This window comes from Wolffia australiana, chromosome 9, assembly GCF_029677425.1.
Source record: "Wolffia australiana isolate 7733 chromosome 9, ASM2967742v1".
NCBI classification, from domain to species: Eukaryota; Viridiplantae; Streptophyta; class Magnoliopsida; order Alismatales; family Araceae; genus Wolffia; species Wolffia australiana.
The window spans coordinates 11,857,705-11,877,956 of NC_135843.1; the positions used below are offsets into that span (position 1 = coordinate 11,857,705).

General features: G+C 42.9%; 1 protein-coding gene and 1 non-coding gene across 3 annotated transcripts; one reads left to right on the top strand and one right to left on the bottom strand.

Moving 5' to 3' along the window:
* Positions 1 to 523: 523 nt before the first annotated feature.
* On the bottom strand, positions 524 to 632 carry LOC144708120 (small nucleolar RNA R71). Its single transcript, XR_013582664.1, has one exon. It is a non-coding gene; the product is annotated as a small nucleolar RNA R71 (small nucleolar RNA).
* A 13,002-nt stretch (positions 633 to 13,634) lies between these two features.
* On the top strand, positions 13,635 to 15,434 carry LOC144708068 (fe(2+) transport protein 1-like). 2 transcript variants are annotated; one of them, XM_078581364.1, is made up of 3 exons: positions 13,635 to 14,432; positions 14,616 to 14,765; positions 15,128 to 15,434. In XM_078581364.1, exons 1-3 carry the CDS (start codon positions 13,809 to 13,811, stop codon positions 15,377 to 15,379), a joined length of 1,026 nt encoding a protein of 341 aa, XP_078437490.1. In that variant the 5' UTR covers positions 13,635 to 13,808; the 3' UTR covers positions 15,380 to 15,434. The 2 variants fall into 2 exon arrangements, with proteins under 2 accessions (XP_078437490.1, XP_078437489.1); XM_078581363.1 differs by having other exon boundaries at positions 13,639 to 14,432; positions 15,018 to 15,434.
* The last annotated feature ends 4,818 nt before the right edge of the window (positions 15,435 to 20,252 follow it).

Genomic DNA, 20,252 nt, shown 5'->3' on the forward strand with positions numbered 1-20,252 from the left:
TTATCAACTGGCGCCGTTGCCGGGGAGCACGGTATTACAGTAGAATTTTGGTTTCTGTGTTTTCAGTTATTTATAATTCCTTCTCCTAAATCTGTAGGACTTGAAATCCTCAGCTTATTGTCTTTCTAATTCTCTGCTGAAGTTCTATGGTAGTGACTCATTCAAGGGCTGGTGAAAGATCTACAAAGAACGTTGCAGGCGACGCAACTCCAGAATCTATAGTTACGGAACCTGAAATTCAGTAGGAAACAATGGCAGAAGAGAGACATCAGCAGAATGAGAGAAGGAGAACAATGCTTTACAGGTCGACACCGTCGGGAAGCCTGGGACAAACCGATGTCAACTTGAACATAGGTGAAGGTATTTTATTCAGATATGATAATGCTTTGATTAATTCTTTACCTGAATTTAACGGACTACCTGCACAGAATCCCTTAGAATTCCTCGATGATTTTCATATTAGATGTTCTTCCCAAAACGTTCCTGGACTATCTACAGAAATTTTACCCTCTCTCTAAAACTAATTTTTACCGAAGAGAAATTCATAACTTTCATCCCCATGAAGGTGAGGCTTTTAGTGAGTCATGGGAGAGGTTCAATGACTTGCTGAGGAAATGTCCCCATCATGGAATTGAACACTGTCAGTTAGCCCAAATTTTCTATGAATCTTTATCAGATTTCATGAAAAATAAGGTTAACTTAGCCTCCGGGGGAACTTTCTATACCGCATATGAGGATGAAGTGTTTGATATTTTGGAGAGAGTTGCAGAAACTGACCTGCAGGAGATTGGAGCAAGTCAGAATGGGAGGAACCTGCAGCCCAAGAGAGCAGGAGTTCTGCAAGTTAATGCTGAGGGCGAGCTGCAAGCGGGTTTAAGAGAAACCAACAAGAAATTGGAGGAGCTCACCTCCACCTTGAAAAACGTTTTCTTACGTAAGTCCCCCATCGTTAAGGCCAAAATTTGCTCTCTCTGTTTCAGCAGGGAACATGAAGACGGAGCCTGCCAAGCCATGGAAGAAGAGGTGAAAGCCTTCAACCAACCGCAGCAACCATGGGCAGGGCAAAAGAGGCTGAATTTTCTAAATGGAGAGACCTTCCACCAAGGGAGTAAGCCGGCAGCTCAACCTCCATTCCAACAAAGACAGTAGTTCCAGTCCAGGCCCCAGCAGCAGTATCAGGTTCCCTCTCACAACCAGCCTGATTTTTCTACATTCACCCCCGTCATTTTCAGATATGATAGAGAAGCAAAACAAAAAGTTGCGAGCACAGATGGAGATGCGGATGCAGGTCATGATGGAATTTCAAACAAAGCAGATGTTGGAATCCCAGGAACAAATGAGGAAGCTGTTGGAGAGCTTTAGGCCTGCACCTTCTGAACACCAAGGTATAATTACAGAACTCCCTTGCACATCTTATAAATTTCCCACGAAACCTGTAATTAACCCATGCAACTTACATCATGTGCAACACTCCACTCATGATGAGATGAATGGAGAAGATCTTGAAGTTCTGGCAATCTCAAAGTTGAGAAATGGAAAGGAACTTCAGGACCCTTATCAGAATTCTGGAGAGAATTCTAGGAAGGGGAATGAGCCAAGAGAGGAAGAAGGAGAGGATCTTCCCTACGCGGAAGAACCTCTACCTTCTACAAGTGGGCAAGATGTTCCTTACCCTTCAGCTTTGAATAGAAAAAAACCTGTCCTTGATTATGAACATAGGTTATTAGAGAATTTTAAAAGAGCCACCATGACTGTTACTGTAGAAGACATGCTTAGGTGTGCACCCTCCCTAAAGAAATACCTTAAGGATGCTTGCACCACTAGGAAGCCTAGGGAAGTAGTTAAACTTTCTGAGAATGCCTCTAGCATTTTGAATGCCATCCCTATCAAAATGAGAGATCCCGGAGCCCCTTCATTACATGTGAAATAGGAGGAAACACATTTTCTAAAGTTTTATTAGATACGGGAGCAAGCATAAGTATCATTCCAACAGCCTTATACGAGGAGTGTGTGTTTGGAGAGTTGGAGGAAATACATATGGACTTACATACGGAACGGTTAGGCAACCTGAGGGAAGGTTAACTGATGTCATGATCACTGTAGAGAACTGTGAAATACCTGTAGATTTTATAGTGACTGATGTGAAGATATCGGGGAACATTAGTTTAGCTCCTATAATCTTAGGAAGACCATTCTTAGTCACGGCGAAAACAATTATGGATTGGGAGAAGGGGACAGTAGAATTTAAGATTGGGAAAGAGAGTTCAAATTGACATATAAAAAATGATGAAGTGCCCCTTAGGAAGCAATGAAGAATTAAAACTGTGTACAGAAGATGAAGGAGAGGAGGAAGTGATAAAGGAATATGTCTCACATGTAGAGAGTAGAGAGCTAGATGAAGAGATCATGGACTCCCCTTCAGTGGAGGTAGGCCTAGAACTAAAACCTTTACCCTCATCCCTCAAATATGCATATCTAGATGAGAAGAAAACCCTACTTGTAATCATTTCTTCATCACTAACTCCTAAACAGGAAGGAGACTTGCTCAAGGTACTTAGAGAGCATAAGAACGCCATAGGTTGGACGTTTGATGATATTAGAGGAATTCCATCTTCAATATGTGAACATAGGATATTTTTGGAAGAGGAATCTAGACCTTGTAGAGAGCATCAAAGAAGGCTCAACCCTTACATGAGAGAAGTCCTTGAGAAAGAGATTTTAGAGTGGTTAAATGCAGGAATTATATACGCTATCTCCGATAGTAGGTGGGTGAGTCCCGTACACATGGTTTCAAAGAAGTCTGGAGTGACAGTAGAAGTGAATGAAAAAGGGGAGGAGGTGCAGAAGAGATTAACCACAGGATGGAGGGTGTGCATTGACTATAGGAAATTAAGCAAAGCGACCAAGAAAGATCATTATCCACTACTCTTAATGGATCAAATACTAGAAAAACTGTCGGGGCAACAATATTTCTGTTTTCTAGATGGTTATTCAGGATACAACAAAGTGAATATTCATCCAGATGACCAAGAGAAGACGACCTTCACGAGTCTTGTAGGGACATACGCCTTTAGGCGTATGCCCTTCGGGCTATGTAATGCTCCCGCCACATTTGGTTTGGTGGGAATGCACTCTTCTTCGATTTGGTGGGAGAGTGTTTAGAAATCTTTAAGGACGATTTTTCTGTATTTGGATCTACCTTTGAAAACTGCCTCCTAAGCCTCACCAAAGTATTAAAGAGGTGCATTGATTCCAACCTTGTCCTAAGTTGGGAAAAATCTAATTTCATGGTGCAGGAGGGAGTAGTGCTGGGCCACATGGTAAGCAACCGTGCATTGGAAGTGGACAAGGCCAAGATCGAAATCATCTAGGGCCTTCCACCTCCAACCAACCTAAAAACCCTTAGGGGTTTCCTCGTCCATGCGGGTTTCTATAGACATTTTATTCTCGACTTTGCTAAAATTTCTAAACCTCTCACAAATCTTTTATCGTCTAAGAACAATGATTTTGAACTAACACTAGAATTACGAAATGAGGCTTATGAAAATTCGAGAATTTACAAGGACAAAATGAAAAAGTTTCATGATAAAAGCTTAAGGAGAAGAGTCTTTGTAGAAAACCAGAAAGTATGGCTTTACAACTCTAGGTTGAAACTCTTCCCAGGGAAATTGAAAACTAGATGGGATGGCCCCTTTATTGTCCAACAAGTGTTTGAGAACGGTGCGGTCACAATCTTAGATCCTACATCTCAAAAGCATTTCACTGTTAATGGGCAACGGCTTAAACCTTATTTAGAAGAGGAAGATCTACAAAGCCCCATGAATATCACTTTAGAGAAACCACCGCATGGTAGCAACATGATCTGATTCATATTTTTGTTCCTTTCTTATTCTCTCTGTTTTGTTATTTGGTTCTGCTTTTGTTTTCTTCATTTTTGTTTGCGTCGCCATGTGCAGCCATTCCTATCCAAGCTCACCTACACCGTAGACGGACAACTCAAAGGCCGGTCACCGCTCTCCATTCCATGGTTTGATCTCCATTTCCCCTTACTCTTGTTTACTTCCCGTCATGTAGGAACATGCCCTTTTTTATGGGGGGGGGGGAATAGAGTTGCATGCATAACTACTCTATCATCCATGAAATTTTTTTTCGTTTTGCATCAACCAAACCATGGATATGTGATGATCTTAGGAGATGCTTGTACAATGATATGCATGATAATAAGGTTATTTTCGAGGGTGTTAGAATTTAAAGACTGGCCAGTTAGGGAAACTTAGGTGAAATAAGCCTAGCTAGGTGCACAATGCTTCGTACTACTACGGTCCCCTATCTTACCATCATATTTCTCTCATCTTGCCATCCACCTCGGGTTGAGTTAGCACTTACATGCACGAAACTTTTAGCTTTAGTGGAGAGTAGGGTTAGTGTGGGATCATTGGCAATATTATTAAGACATGAGTGAAGCTCCTTGAACCAAGAGGGATACAAACCTCTTCGGGGAAATAAGGCGCCGGTCTACTAAGGACGGCACATGGGTAGTGGATAAGCTCCACCAAAATGCAAAGTGGAAGCTGCACTGTGCAAAACAAGCACAAGCTTGCATCATAGCAACCAAAAATTGATTGTCATCAAACATGACCAACAAGCAGCAAATGTTAATGAAAATAAAGGTGGAAAAGCTGTCTCCCATGTGTTTGAGCCGATGCTATTATAGCCATAGTATTGAGCCAGCAGTAGCACCACTCTCTACGCCTCGTTCAGTAGTGCGCTTGGGGTGTTGACTCAACCCAATCCATATAATAAGTACTTACTATATGTACTCCATAAATCAGAAGTGCACTTAGTTGAGGTAGAAGGGCTGAAATAGATCCTAAGGTTTTCCCCTAAGTTGGCTAAGCTCAACTGATGAAAGCACTCCTTAACGAGAGCATGAGTCAAAGTTATCAAACGTCAAAAGTTAGCTAGAGATCATCATTATTTCTCACTTGCATTTCATTACTAAGGGACTAGTAATGATCTAAGTTGGGGGGTGTTTGATGACTCTTAATAAGTCATCAAATATTTAGACTTTTAAGTATCAAAGCATCAAGAATATTTAGTTAATTCATGTTAGTTGTCAGGCATATGCATTATTTTATAAAATTACTAACCCCACTTGATTCTTCGAATCAAGTGGATTATATTTGACATTTTTTGGTTAGTAAGTTCAGAAACAAGTTAAGACAACCAAAGGAGGACGACAAGAATCAACAGGAGTTGCCAAAAATTCAAGAAGAAGAAAATTCTGAAAATGCCCCCAGGGCATGTGTTAAGAGAAACCTATAAATACTCTCTTGAGAGTTCATTTTGAGGTTGTCCATAATTTCTCTCAAGGAAGCTAGGGCTTGGAGAAAAAGGATTTCTGCAGACCCTCCAAGGCTGATGAGCATTGGAGCTGGGAGAGAAGCAAGCTGAGGAGTAGCTCGAGCACGACTATCGTTGCCTTGCCCGGAAGGAGTGACACAAGGAGGCGTGAGCGTTTCAGTTTTAGTGCAATCTTCTTCTCCCTTCTAAGACAATCCGAGTTGGGCTGAAGATCACAAGCTGTGTCTTCAGCATTTCAAATTTCTGTTGTTCCTCTGGTTATGCTTGATTTCCAATCTCATAGTTGATTGAAACGTTTTCCATTCTGTTCTAGCAAAAATTCCATCGTTCTCCACATCAGATCGTGAAATCCATCCCTGCAGAACTTTTAAGCAGCTAGCAACCCAGGCAACAGCCTAGGTTGCCAGCAACCCAAGCCTCGGGGAACAACGCCGCACGCAGCAGCGCTGCGGGCAACAGGCTCGCCCGCGTGCAGCAGCACAGCGAGCAGCACCGCCGCGAGCAGGCTTGCCGCGCGCAGCACCCGCGAGCAGGCTTGCCCGCCGCGCAGCACCGCCGCGAGCAAGCTCGCCACAGCACCGCCGCGCGAGCAAGCTCGCCGCAGCGCAGCTGCGCTGGCAGGCTTCGCCACGCGCAGCACCGCCACAGCACGCCGCCACGCAGCAGCGCTGCAGCGAGCTCACTAGTGCGCTGAGACGCGCGAGCAGGCTTGCCTGCCGCAGCAGCCGCCGGCAGTGCGCCGCTTGGCTGGGGCAACGTGCAAGCCTGCGCGCAAGTAAGAGCCTGCGTTCAGGCCTACCTGCACGCAGGGTGGTTGCTTATTTGCCCCAAGGGGCAAAGATACACTGTCAGCAGATAAATTCTCTGCTGAGTGACCTACTCAGTTAAATTCTATAAAGTTTACTTGTAGAAACTAACTGAGAACAATTTAACTGAATTATAGAACTGAACTTAGTAGTCTGAGTTTTAATATACTTCGAATTAAAAAAAGGAAAATACTCTGAATTTACCTGCTCCCTGTGGATCGACACCCCACTTGCCCTAAGGCTGTGAGGTTATAAATTGTGTTAGATAAGCTCAGTCCTCACACGATTAGACCGATAAATACCTCGTAAAAACACCCCAAACTGAGATTATCAAGACGCCAGTCCAACAGAGTGTCAGGAATGGTTTACCTAATGATTTAGAGCTAGTGGAGCTTGATGCCACGACCTGTTATGATTTCCTGGAAGACCATCCGGAAGAGTTTTCTCTACCTGAGAAACTTCACTTTACCTCTCCCGATTTGGCCTAGCTAGCTGAACTCGTGGTTAAGCCTAGTGATGGATTCCCGGACAAGCAGCCGGAAGAGCCTCTACTACAATAGACGCTATAGCATACGGTTCCCGTAGTCATAGAGTTAGTCAGATTGTTGGTTACCTTTAGCTATCGATTCCCCATAGGGCCTCTAGAAGAGCCTTCGCCCTTGGTGACGTCACAGAATGGATGTAGTACCGATCTAGACTTAGACCCACTACTAGTCATGCTTCCCGTTGATATCCAGAGAGAGCTTATGGACGACTCGCGATCACTACAGAAATTTCTGCGCGCTATTGGCCCCACGACTGAGATGGTGATAGTCGTGCTTTTTAGACTAGGACACATACACGGCGTCCCCACAGATGCGAGTCACATTTACGAGAGGAGGTCCGAGGTACCTCCTTATTTCCTCTCTAGTCGGGATGCTCTCTTTGTGAGGTACTTTTGGAAGCCGATGTGGCTTCTCCAAAATTTACAAGTTGGTCTTAGTATGATTTATTCTTTTGCCATGGAAAGATGGACTGAGATAAACTTCTCTCTCGTGCATTACTTAGTATGTTCTTGTGGTATGAGAGATTTCATGATGTGGGAATGGATAATTCCCTGGGTAGAGTTGATTATGTTCAATACCATGCACGGTCAGATACCATGTAAGCCTCCTAACCTCATCATCTTAGTCATGCATTTTAGGCTCTCAGATTATGGAGTTGCATTTGCACGTGATGTGAGAGAGTCATATCATGTCATTCATGCATGCATTGCATTCCAACATGAGAAGTATGAACTTGTTACCGATTTACATCGATGCCCATTTAGTTACTATGAGGGTGACTTGGTTATAGTTAGGTTGAGGCCTGAGAGATATTCTCCACGGGTCGCTATGATGCTCCGCGCTCATAGTGCCGGGCCTATCTCGATTGTCTGGATGGTTGGGAAGATGGCATAAATCACAAGTGTTTTTCCTAACTGGGAAACATGCCTCATCATCGACGTGTCCAACCTTGAGTCGTACCAACCCATGCCGCCTCTTTTCTCCACCAAAAAGCCATCCCTTTCTGGCCCTAGTAGTCTAAAGTCATTTGTGAGTGAGTTTGCCAGTCCACCCTCACTTGATTGCGCCCCACTTAAGCATGAGAGTGTAGAGGAGGCATTGTGGGAGGTAATTAACATCGCAGGGAAAGGTGGCACACGAGTCTTCCTTATTCGATGGGAGGGTCGCCCGCCCGACGAAGCACTCGTGGATACACAACAAAAGCTCTGCCAGCTCATCAAGCGTAAACTCCCCTCTCAAAACGATGAAGTTGGCTTCAAGCTCGACGTTGTCAAGCTTTCCCCACCATGGGAGGATGATGGGGGACCATCAAGCCTCAAGGAAATATCTTCCTTGTTCTTTTGGTTGTTTTGTTTTGTTGGTTTATTTCCTGTTTTAGGGTTGGTCTTTTCACCTTCCATAACTGATATGGAACCCCCCCTATAAGGGGAAGGAAACCCCTTGTATGAAGGAAGGAAGAAAGACTAAAAAAAAATTGTGATTTTTACCTTTTTTTCTGGTTTTTAGTGTTATATTTAGTTTTAGAGTAATTTACGAAAATGCCACTCTGAAATTGGGAGCGAGAGAGGAAACCCTAAAGACCACTGGGAACCGCCACCGTCATTGTCGGAAACAGCCGTCTCCGCCACCTTCGCCGGAGTTCTGGCGAACACTCCTGACGCTTTCCAGCGCCGCCTAGGGCCGCCATCAGCCACCCACGACCGCCAGCAGCCGCACATGGTCCCCAGCAGCCAGCCACGGCCGCCAGCAACCGCCACCGACCGCCAACGGCCCCCAACGACCGTCTTGGGCCACCGGCGACCGCCTAGGGCCGCCAGCAGCCGCCCTAGGCTGCCAACAGCCGCCAGCGACCACCAACAGCCCCCCCCCGCCGCTCGCAGCCGCCAGCGACCGCCCACGGCCGCCAGCAACCGCCAGCTGCCGCCAGCGACCGCCGACGGCCCCCAGCGAGTGCCTAGGGCCGCCAGCACCCACCCAAGGCCGCCAGCAGCCACCCACAGCCGCCAGCACCCTCCCACGGCCGCCAGCCGCCGCCCACGGCCGCGAGCGACCGCCAGCAGCCGCCAACAATCGCCAGCGACCACTAGTGACCGCCCACGGCCGCCACCGACCGCTCACGGCCGCCACCGACCACCCACGGCCGCCAACGACCGCCCACGGCCGCCAACAGCCGCCCTTGGCCGCCATCGACCGCCCTCGGCCACCAACGATTGCCAGCAGCCGCCCACGACTGCTAGCGACCGCCCACGACCGGCTGCAACCGCCCGCGGTCGCCTTCAGTTGCCAGTACCTCCAAAAGTTTTCTCCACCGCCGGGGTTAGGATAGGGATAGATAGGGCTCACTTTCTGAGGGTTAGGATCTCCTTTGGGACGACCTTGGTTGGGATTGTCGAGGGTGTGTGCAAGAGCGGTAGTAGCCGAGCTCGCACCGCCGGCCTTCCACCTGACAACCGGATCATCGGGAGCCTAGTGGCATACTTAAGTCCTGCTTGCCGTACCTAGTGGGTGTTGCTGCGTGACGACACCGAATTCATACTTCTCATAGGTTTTTATTGTCGCATCATCATTACATGACATCGTCATCACGCGTCTCCGACCTACGATATGACCGCATTAGCCCCACCTTTGACGTAACACAAATCGCTTGATATGAGAACCCGATCGTGTTACATCACACACATCGTGGAAACAGGTTTATTTTTACTGACCTTTTTTAGCGCGTTTAGATACATTTGGTATGGGACTATGGAAAGAGCTACATTCTTACAAAAACAGACTTCCAATGCTTTGACTTACGAAAATCTCCTAATGAAAATCTATTTAAAGCCATACTTGAGAATTCTGCTTTCAAAACGTTTGGATGTGTATGCTATCAATATTAGAACCCCTAACTGATATCGTGATAAATGCATCAAGATTTACATACATTTAGATGTTTTGGTACTGTTTATAATTTATCATATTATTATTTGAATTAACCATATATTTGTGCAGTAGTTAGAAATTCCATTACTTGCATATTATGGTAATTTCTAACTAACTTCATTGAGTTCTATGAGGTCAGGCAGTTTTATTACGGATAAGTGTTTTATAGTTTAAAAAAGTGTATAATTATACATGAATTAAAAAATACAATTCTCGTGGAATCGGATACTTTTTTGGGAGCGTAGTGATTATCGAAATGGGCTCAGACGATGAAGTGGTGTCATGGGCTTCTAAAATAGAGAACAGACGGGTTTAGGCCACAACATGACACACCTATGCGCCTTCAAACCTAGCAAAAGAAAAAATAAAAAAAATACGAGTGAAATCTCTCAACTAATGAAGAAAACCAGGCAAACTGGGAATAAAAGAAAATAAAAATGCCCAAAGGGGTATTTCAGTTGTTCTTAAACCTTATAAATACTCTATTTCTCCCTCATATCCCCTCATTATGGACGTGCTCAAGCAATTGGCTGGCTAGCAAAGACAGAGCATACTTCAGAATCCAGGTTGTTCAACCTCCTAAATGTAAATTCGTTGAAGTTTTAAATCAATGTCACCTCTTGTTTGCATTGAAAAAAGCCTGATCCTAGCAAAACATAATGATCCAGACTTGAGAGGAAGCATCGAGGGTTCAACAGACTTGCATTAAGGCTTTAGGAACCTAGATTTACATTCTTGCCATCATTATCTATCCATTTTCACATCACTTTCTCACTCTACACACTCATTTTCCCATCTTTCTCTCTCTCTAGAGTCAACTATTTCTCTAACTCTCGCTGGAACTTCATTGATATCCCTAGTTCGTTCCTTGAAATTTTCTTAAAACATCCCCTTCATTTGCACCTTCAAAGTCCATCTGAAAGTTCTTTTATACGCTCTACTCATTTTCTCTCTCTATGTGTTTATTTCAGTCATATTTTCTCCCTTAACTGCTTTATTTCTCTCTCTGAAATCTATTCCAATCTATCCTGAAATCATCCTTCATTATTCCTTTCAAATTTCAAAAACCAATCACGTTTGAATTGCATAATTTACGGCCAAGAGATCGCACCATGCATGACTTAGTAAAATTGACTGAGTCCTCCTTTCATTGGGCTGACCCAAGAGGTTGCCCTAATTCGGCTGACCCAATTGGCCTGATCTAATTGGGCCGACCCAATAAGTTATCTTCATTGGGCACTAAGGCCAGCCCTACACTGGCCACACCAGGCCGGCCAGCTCATCTGGTGCGGTGCCATCGCTTTGTCACCTTCGCCGCTCCACCACCGCCGCTGGTGTCACCGATGCTTAGCCACTACGGCCTCTCCGCCACCGCTGCCACCATCACCGCTCCAACGGCACCACCGCCGACGATCGCCCGAGCATGTTAATGATCTATTAAGACTTTAAAAATTATTAGAAAATAGGAAAATCAGAAAATTCAGGTTAATCTAGAGAGAGAAAGAACCCCTAATCTTGATTTTTACCACATGAAATCAAGACTAGTCAAGAATGGCAAGAGTAGAGAAATAAAGAATTGGCGTACATGGCTCGTAGGCCAATTCTTCTACTTTCACAAGCCCTGAATGCTTCTCACTTATTGTATTTCATGGCAGCTCCAATGTAGAGAGAGAGAGAGAGAGAGAGGGAAAACCCTTGGGAGTGAGAGTAGAGATAGAAGGTTTTATCTCTCCGACCTAGGCTTTGTCAGCTCACCTTCCATTTGGCCCTCACTAACTCTCAAAACTCTAGAGAGACAGAGAGGAAGAAACAATCTTCTCACTGTTTTACTAAAGTTGCAAATAAAAATTCAGAATGTATTCTCCAACGAGCTATACAGCATTTGTACGCATGTCTTAGATAATAGATCAATTTGATGGGTGAGATTTGGGCCAAAATTCACCCCATAAGCCCATTAGTGCACTTTGCATAATATCTGAATTATTATAATGGGTCTCTTGGAGTTCCGTCTTGGGTGTTCTCTCAAGACGGAGGCCCATTAGCACATCGAGATCTCCTTTGTCTTTTTTAAGAGTCCCTTGGTCATTTCATAAGAGAAATTTTCCTAGTCCTTGAAAATCTCCATAATTTATTCAGATAAGATGTTAGCTTCAGCCCACTTGTCTGACTGGCCAAGTGGGTCACATTAAATACAAAAAACTATACTTTATGCTATTTAAAATACGAATACCTGTTGAGTGTTCTATCATGATATTTCATGAAGTTCATATGCTCCGGGACAGGATTTACTATGAAATGTGAATTAAATGTGCTTTAGTGAACTCTGATAGAATACCTTTATATTGACCTATTAAGAGCCAGCTTCGAGATCTTAGATAAGTAACCAAATACATCTAGTACTAAATCCAGAGATGTCATGTCTGGATCCAGTTCCAATTATCCAGTCTGCTCTAGACGAATAAATAACCGTTTATTAAAAACATAGAGATACGTCTAGAGAATTATATCAAAGTCCAGAACCCACAGTTCATCTTCAAACAAGTAATCTTATAAAAGTTTACGTACAATTAGAATTCCATAAACAACTAAATTCTTACCCAACCTTTCATCAGTTAACACTCGTGCCCAAAGGCCTTAATGCAACCATATCAACATCTGCAGAGTCGACATACTTTATAAAATCATCATATGAAAAAAGGTAGACTCAAAATGACTTCATGTTTCAAAGATTTAATTCAAAACTGCACTAGTTTTGTAAGACATATCATTGGCGGCAAACAGGTTTACAATTCAAGATATAAAACCAAACGGAAATATTGACAGACACAAAACCTGACTAGTAGTAAAGGGGTTCAATCAACAAGAGGGCTTAGATATCGCTGAAACATTTACCCAGGAATAATATTCGATGAGTCCTATATGTAGTAGTAAGTAGTGATTAGACGACTTATAAACTTGATGTATCTAGCACAGTCTTAGATGGAGACTTCAAATAAACCGTTTAAATTGAATCCACCCAGACGTAAACAATTCTATCATCCGGTATAAGGTGTCATTTAAAAACACCTATTTACAGTTTCAGGCGTGGTTTCCTAAGTTCTCTTTAATTGACTAATTTCACAGGATCAAATACCGTTCCACATTTATCTTTCAAGCGTCCTACCATTAAGCAATTTTCTATTTTATTTCACGCATGTCAAGTAGTTATAATCTTTCACCGTTTTAGAGATAGCAAACGATAGACGGGCAGTTGCACATTTTTATAGGGCCGTGTAGATTGTTATGACTTACTATTTTATATTGCTAAAACTACATTATAAACAAAAGCACATGTGCATCAACTTTGGTAGGTGGAAAATAACAACGATCCTAATCTTCATGATATTCTTGGCAAGACTTCGGATTCCCAACAGGGTAAAAATAGCGCTAAGTGTGGAGAGTATATAGAAGAAGTCATTCTTGCTTGCGTTTATGAAGAAGTCCTGATATGTTAAGGGGCACAGTACGGAGAACAAACCGGGATACCAGACAAGCTAATAACCGATGGAAACGAAGCAGGACTCACTCTCATTAATCTATACTGGCAATTAGTCAATATACCTGAATATAATATGAAAGAACTTTCAAGTTCTTATCAGAAAAAATAGAACAACACCGCGCGATTGACTTTGTTTCTGTCCGCACTCACGGAACTTAAAAACTTGCTAGAGATTGCGCCAGACACGGGCCAAAACGTGCGATTTCGTGCAACAGCGTGCCCGCCGCACTTTTTCACCTAGCCAGCCGCCACAAGAGGATTACATGGCATCTCCATCCATAGTACATGACTCGATCTATTCACTCCACAAAAGAATGTATGTTGTGGCGTTCAGCTACTGGGCCAAGTGGCTATTCCGGTCTCGTAAGAGAACCGGACTCCCCCACCTAGTCAGCTCGCCATGCGCCCACCTATGTTACTCCAGGGTGGCACGCTGAATCTTGTCTCTGTCTCTTTCTCAAAATTTCTCTAGTGATCCCTTTCTCGACCTGAAACTCTGTGGGCGGAGGATGTCTGGCGCAGCGGTAGATGGAAACCTGACGCCACAGAACGTCGTAAATATCCGGATAAAGCTCGAACATTGTTAACCCTGAGAAGAACAAAGAGAAGAACAAAGAGAAGAAGAAGAAAATGGGGAAAAGAAGTTTCTTCGACGCGATTATTTTAATCTTTGCCATGGCGATATCCTTGGCAGCATCGCAGGAGGCACAAGAGGCGAGCAAGTGCGACCCGGAGCACTTGAGAGGGTGCTACGACAAGAAGGAGGCGATGAAGCTGAAGGGGATCGCCATCGGCGTTATTCTCGTAGCCAGCATGGCCGGCGTCTCTCTCCCGCTCTTCTCTCGCTTGGTGCCCGTTTTCGGCCCGGAGAAGAACCTCTTCGCCGTCGTCAAGGCCTTCGCTTCCGGCGTTATCCTGGCCACGGGGTTCATGCACGTTCTCCCCGACTCGCTGTCTAATCTGGAGTCAGACTGCCTGCCCACGTCGCCCTGGCACGAGTTCCCCTTCTCAACCTTCATCGCCATGGTCTGCGCCGTGGGCACGCTCATGATGGACTCCTTCTCCATGGCATTTCACCGCAGAACGCAGCAGAAAACGGTAGATGTCGTCGTCCAAAGGGGAGTTACACCTCCGACTCTTCCCACTCACATTCCCGCACACGGCCATGAGCATTTCCTTACCGTTTTGCCCTCGTCGAGGACCACGGACGAGGCTTCGGACACAACCCTTAACAGGAATCGCGTCATAGCCCAGGTTTATGTTCTCCTTTTAAGGTTTATATCTTCTTCGCACGAATATAATAATGCGACTGTAAAATAATATTTAAGCGCCTGTTAATTCTCCGACATATGAAATGCACATTTTTTAGTCCGTCGGTGGTCTTAGATATATTCGTTTCCTGCAATCAATTATGCAATTTAGAGCTCTTTTTTACAGGTTTTGGAGATGGGGATTGTTGTGCACTCTGTGGTGATTGGGCTTTGCATGGGAGCTTCTCAGAGCCCATGTGCCATCAAGCCTTTGGTCGCTGCCCTTTCCTTCCATCAGTTTTTCGAGGGGATGGGCCTCGGTGGTTGCATTTTCCAGGTTTGCGCTGAAACTATATTTTCATAAATACACTGACAGAATTTATTTTAAATCCTTAATCGTGTGAGATGTATAAGCTTTTCATCTCCTGCAATAGATAAACTTTCATTCTTCAATGTTTTACATGGACAACCTTCACACAATTAGTATAAATAGAGTAAAATGATATCTTACGATGCACATGGGGTATCAGAGAGTTCATTGAAACATTTCATACTGTCTGGTTCAGATGGTTTATTGAAAATTGTACAGGCGAAATACAGCCGGAAAATCAAATCAATAATGGTGTTCTTCTTCTCTGTCACGACACCATTCGGCATCGTCTTGGGAATCGGCCTTTCTAATGTCTACAGTGACAACAGTGCTACGGCACTGATTGTCATCGGAGTTCTAAATGCTTGTTCTGCAGGACTGCTTATTTACATGGCGCTTGTGGATCTCTTGGCAGCAGACTTCATGGGGCCAAAGCTTCAGGGAAGCGTCAGGCTCCAAGGCTGGGCATATCTGGCCGTTCTGCTTGGGCTGGGAGCTATGTCATTCATGTCGAAGTGGGCATAGTCTTAGAACTTACAGTCCGTCGCAACATGCGTTTAATTCAGTCAACGTACATGTAATACGTAAAACTGTTCGTTTTCATCTCTTAATTCCATCTTCATCTTGCTACGGAAATCTTTTATGGCACGCGGGTGGAGTTTTTGTCTGTTGGGCAGAATTAATTGTCTGGACAATTATATGGTCCAAAGATTATCAAAGAGATGATTAAGTAATGATTTTTAATTTGGACCCTGACGCTAAAGAAATGTAGATAGGGTGACAGTGTGAGGTTTGCACAGGGAACAGATATTACGGATTTCATATATTTCCAATAGATACTAGGAGATATGAAGGGATAGCTTATAGTATGCGAAACAGATACAAGTGGGAAACCGTGTGATCCGAAGATTGCAATATAGTAGGTATATATTTCCAGCAGGACACTGATTATAAAATAAGTACAGACTATGTATTTATTTTAAAGGCCAATGATTATGTACAGATTTTTAGCGATAGAAAGATGGAAAGATACATAGGTTTTGAAATAGACACAAAGATGTGTATATTGATTTACTAAACCGACAGTTAAAATATAACGGCTTGACGGACAAATCATGGTCGTTTGTGATGGATCATAAATTAATTATGTCACTGAAAATGCAATAGAGTTGTCAAATGGAAAAGGGTGCTGAGAAGATAATGACAGTATAAGTTAGAGAAAACCCGGATTCGGTAATCATAAGCTGAAATGTTCAGCTATCGAGTAAATCCAATATGAACCTATGAACCTTATTTTTTTTCTCAATATTCAATTAACCAAAATAGAAGATTAAAAACTTTCATTGGTCTTAAAAATTTATTTTCTGTTATAGCTATAAAGTAGGTGCGATTTCAATTGGGGTTTTATACAGTTTTAGTGTTTCCCCTATCGAGGACATATCATAAATGTACACAGGCGATATTAGTAAAGGTCCTTTATTAACTTTGCATCAAAACTTATTCTAGATCGTCATCAATCACATAAGCCGAAGGGTCCCCATTTTCATATCTCAGAAATATGTATATCTCTAGCCATGAAGTGTCGTGTCATCTTATGTCCATGACCTGTGCCACCACAGGTGCCCTTTTGCCGGAAATAGAAGTTCAGAATTTTAGGAAATTTACTGCAAGAAGTCAGTGCATATTACAGTACCACCGTAGGGGATGGGCGCCATAACCTTGGCAGGCGAGAGCCATTGTAGGAAACATTGAAGTCCTCGCGGAAGATGTGCCAGTGCATTTAGCAGGCTTTTTTTGAACAGACAAATGATATTTCGTCATCCGTCCTCCAGCTCTAAACTTCTCCATGGGTTAAGCTGGCTTTGGCCTTCAGACTGCATTTACATTGATTCAAGTAAGTTGAATAGGATACAATGTCATAAGATAAAAGCTTCCTATTCATTTTTTTATTCATTTTCTGTTCTTTGTTTGTTTGTTTGTTGGTTAGTTTGTTTGTTTGTTTTCCCCAGCTTGTGCCCCTTAAGTTCCCCTATAAGAAGGGAGGGTTGCCCCTTGTAAGAGACCAGACCAACCAAGTGAAATTGAAAGATTTGAGAAAATGTAGCCCCTTTGATTTTTTTTGGCTTTTGAGAAGTGTTTTGAGAGTTTTAGGTTTTTTTTGGAAGTTCGGCAAAATTACGAAAATGCCATCAAGAAGTGTTCGTTAAGATTTCTGCTCGTTGACGTCGTCGGAGATCCGGCGGTGCCTTCGCCGGTGCCGCCATCTCCACCGCCAGGGCTGCTAAGGGACCCCCTCGTCCACCCTCATCGTCATCTCTGGCGGCCCCTGATAACACCCTAATTTCGGTCTTTATTTCATGTTATTAACATGATTTCTGCATTTAAAAGGCTTAAACTTGGGTTGTTATCATATATTTACACGAAAATAATGCTTTCAAGTAATTTCTGATTTTCCCCTAATTTTATGTTAATTATATGAATTTGTAAGGATTTATTGAAGCTCGAAATAATTATTTTTGGATGAAAATGGCACATTAACAATTTTATTTCGACATTTATCAACATGGAATGAATCAAGGAATTTTCTAGAATTTTTACAAATTTTTAGGAATTTTCTGGGATTTATTTCAAGAAGAAATGCATTTATTCTATGAAAAAAGGGCATATTTATAAGAGAAAAAATGTATTTATGAAATTTCTAGACTTTTCGGGGCCTTTTTGCAACGTTTCGTTACAAAAAGACCATGAAAACAGCTCTCGGTCGCCATGGCAGGCGTAAAGATCCAATTTAAAATCATTCAGGGTTTATTTGCAATTGCATTATTAATTTTAGAAAAAATGCGAGGAGAGAGAGTGCCGAAAGGACATATATACAAATACCTCTGGGCGGCGTCAGATATCAATAATCTGTTTTATGAAGGGCTTTGTTGAAAAAGCGCGCCGGTGCCTTCCGCCGCGTCGACGTGGCGAAATCATAGGCATTGGATTAAAATCCAACGGATATGAGATGTGCGCTACACGCAGGAGGTAAGTACACCGCCGGTGCAGCGCATACAACGCGCGTGCACGGGTGGTGACGTGGCGACAGTTTAATGGATCAGGTATAAAGAAACGCACAGGTACGTGCGTAGCGATGCATATGCAAATCCCACTTTTCAATTTTCTTTTGTTTTTCTTTTTTCGCAGGTGGGGTACGTGGCGCACGGAGAGAGAGCCCGCGAAAGAAATTTGAAATGCGGCAACCAATAGGCTGCCGACGCGTGATTGCGTGAATTAAGAAATAAATCAATTTTAATCCAATGGTTAAAATTGGTTAAAATTGGCTAAAATTGATTTATTAATAACTTTTGATCCTGAAGTCCGATTGAGATGATTTTTTTATGGATTTGCTCGTCTTGATCCCCTCTTTCTCTCTATATGGTTGGATCATTCAGATATAGCCTACATTTATAGATAAAAATTAATTACTAAACGGGGGTAAAATGGTGATTTTCACCATGTAACCTAGGTATAAAAGCTGAATTTCGAGAGGAGGGGCTCATTCTGGAGGGTGCTTCATCACAGCTGCAAGACAGAGAGGTGTCCCAGCCTGGATCAACAGTTTTGGTATTTTTTTTCGTTCATTGTATTCAAACTTTTGTGCATTTTGAATGAAATAGGTTAAGTTGTTTGTTTCTTCATCCACATTCTAGTCTGAACTTCTAAATAGCTTGGCTTGAGCGACATGTACAATCGTTGATTAGGATTGAGAGGAGAAATTGAGAAATTTTATCTGGGCATTCAATTGCATTACAAAAGAAAATTCTAAAAAAATTAGTTTTAATTCTTAGAATTCTCAATTTCCCCATTTTAGTTCTGAATTATCAATCTTCAAAAATCAACCCAACTCATTTTAAGAACCCTCTTTCAACCTCTCTAAATGACTTCTTGGATCCTTTAATTAGGATCAAAGAAGGGAATTTAGAGCCCTTAATTCTTCTAGTCTTCTCATCTCTTCTATCCCCCTCTCTAAATTCTCACCTAATTAGGGTGACTTGATCCTCATTGAAGATCAAATTCACTCTAATTAGGATCTAAAACACCAAAAATAAAATCAAATTGAAATTCCTACTTGCCTCCCTTGGACGACACCCATACTTATCACTGTACATATTAAGTAGAGTTTTATAAATTTTACTGCATAAGCCAAAAATTCACAACGACAAGGGCTAAAAAAATTTGCGTAATTTTCACCCCTATTTTCGGCTTATCAATTGGCGCCGTTGCCGGGGAGGCAACACTTAGGTATTCAACATATTTTTATTTGTAAACACATTGGTCAATTGTTGCTCACGAGTTTGTTAAGTCTCCTTATTATTGATTTTGATTTAAGACGGTATTTGGTTTTTAACGACTAACGAGTGTAGTGTTTGAATTAGTGGTTTTGTATGAAGCTTAGGTCTGGATTTGAATCAGGTAGCAGTGACAGAAATCCCCCTCTAGTAGATTCCACCACACCCGAGTCGTCTTTCAGCGAACCCACATTCGTAGAGGAGATATTGATTAGACCCGTACCAATGGACCCAATAGGTAATGGAACAGGAAACCCTGAGGTAGTTAACGATGGACGGAGGAGGATTAGAGAGTATTCCACACCAGCAGAAACCCCCATCTTAACCAGGATATCTGCCCCGATTGGAGAAGATGTGATGTTTAGAATCGATCCACACCAATTTCAGCTATTACCGTCCTTTTTGGGAAGGCTAACGAAGAGCCCTATGACTTCTTAGAAAAATTTTACGAAGCATGTGATAGTTGCCCTTACCCCAGAATTTCCAAGGAAGTTGTGAGAATGAAACTATTCCCTCATGCCCTTAAGGATAGACCCAAGGATTGGTTTAGAACATTGGGAACAAATTTTGAATCATGGAATGATATGGAGAAGAGCTTCTTAAAAATATATTATACAGTGGCTAGGACAAATTCTTTCAGAAGAGAGATTAGAAATTTTCAGCAGGGAAATGATACATTTAGCGAAGCAAGGGAGAGAATGATGGGGCTCATTAGGAAGTGCCCCCACCATGGCATTAAAAAATGGGAGTTAGTGCAATTTTTTTATGAAGGCTTGAATGATGTGGAGAAAGGCAGAGTTGATATTTCAAGTGGAGGAGCAATAGCTGACATGTATGAAGATGAAGCTATGGCACTACTACAAAAAGTGTCCGATAATTTAGCCTATCACCAAGATACCTCCGATCATGTTAGGGTTACCCCTCGGAAAGGTGGACTGTTGGATGTTAGAGGGGTTGAACCCCAGATTACTATGGATAGAATTGAAAAATAGATAGGTGTAATGATGGGAAAAGCCATGGAAAAGATGAATGAAAAAATGATCTCACTATGGCAAGGTCAGAATGGCGGAGGAGCACCCAACCAAATAAATCGATGTGAAATGTGCTCAAGTGATAGCCACAC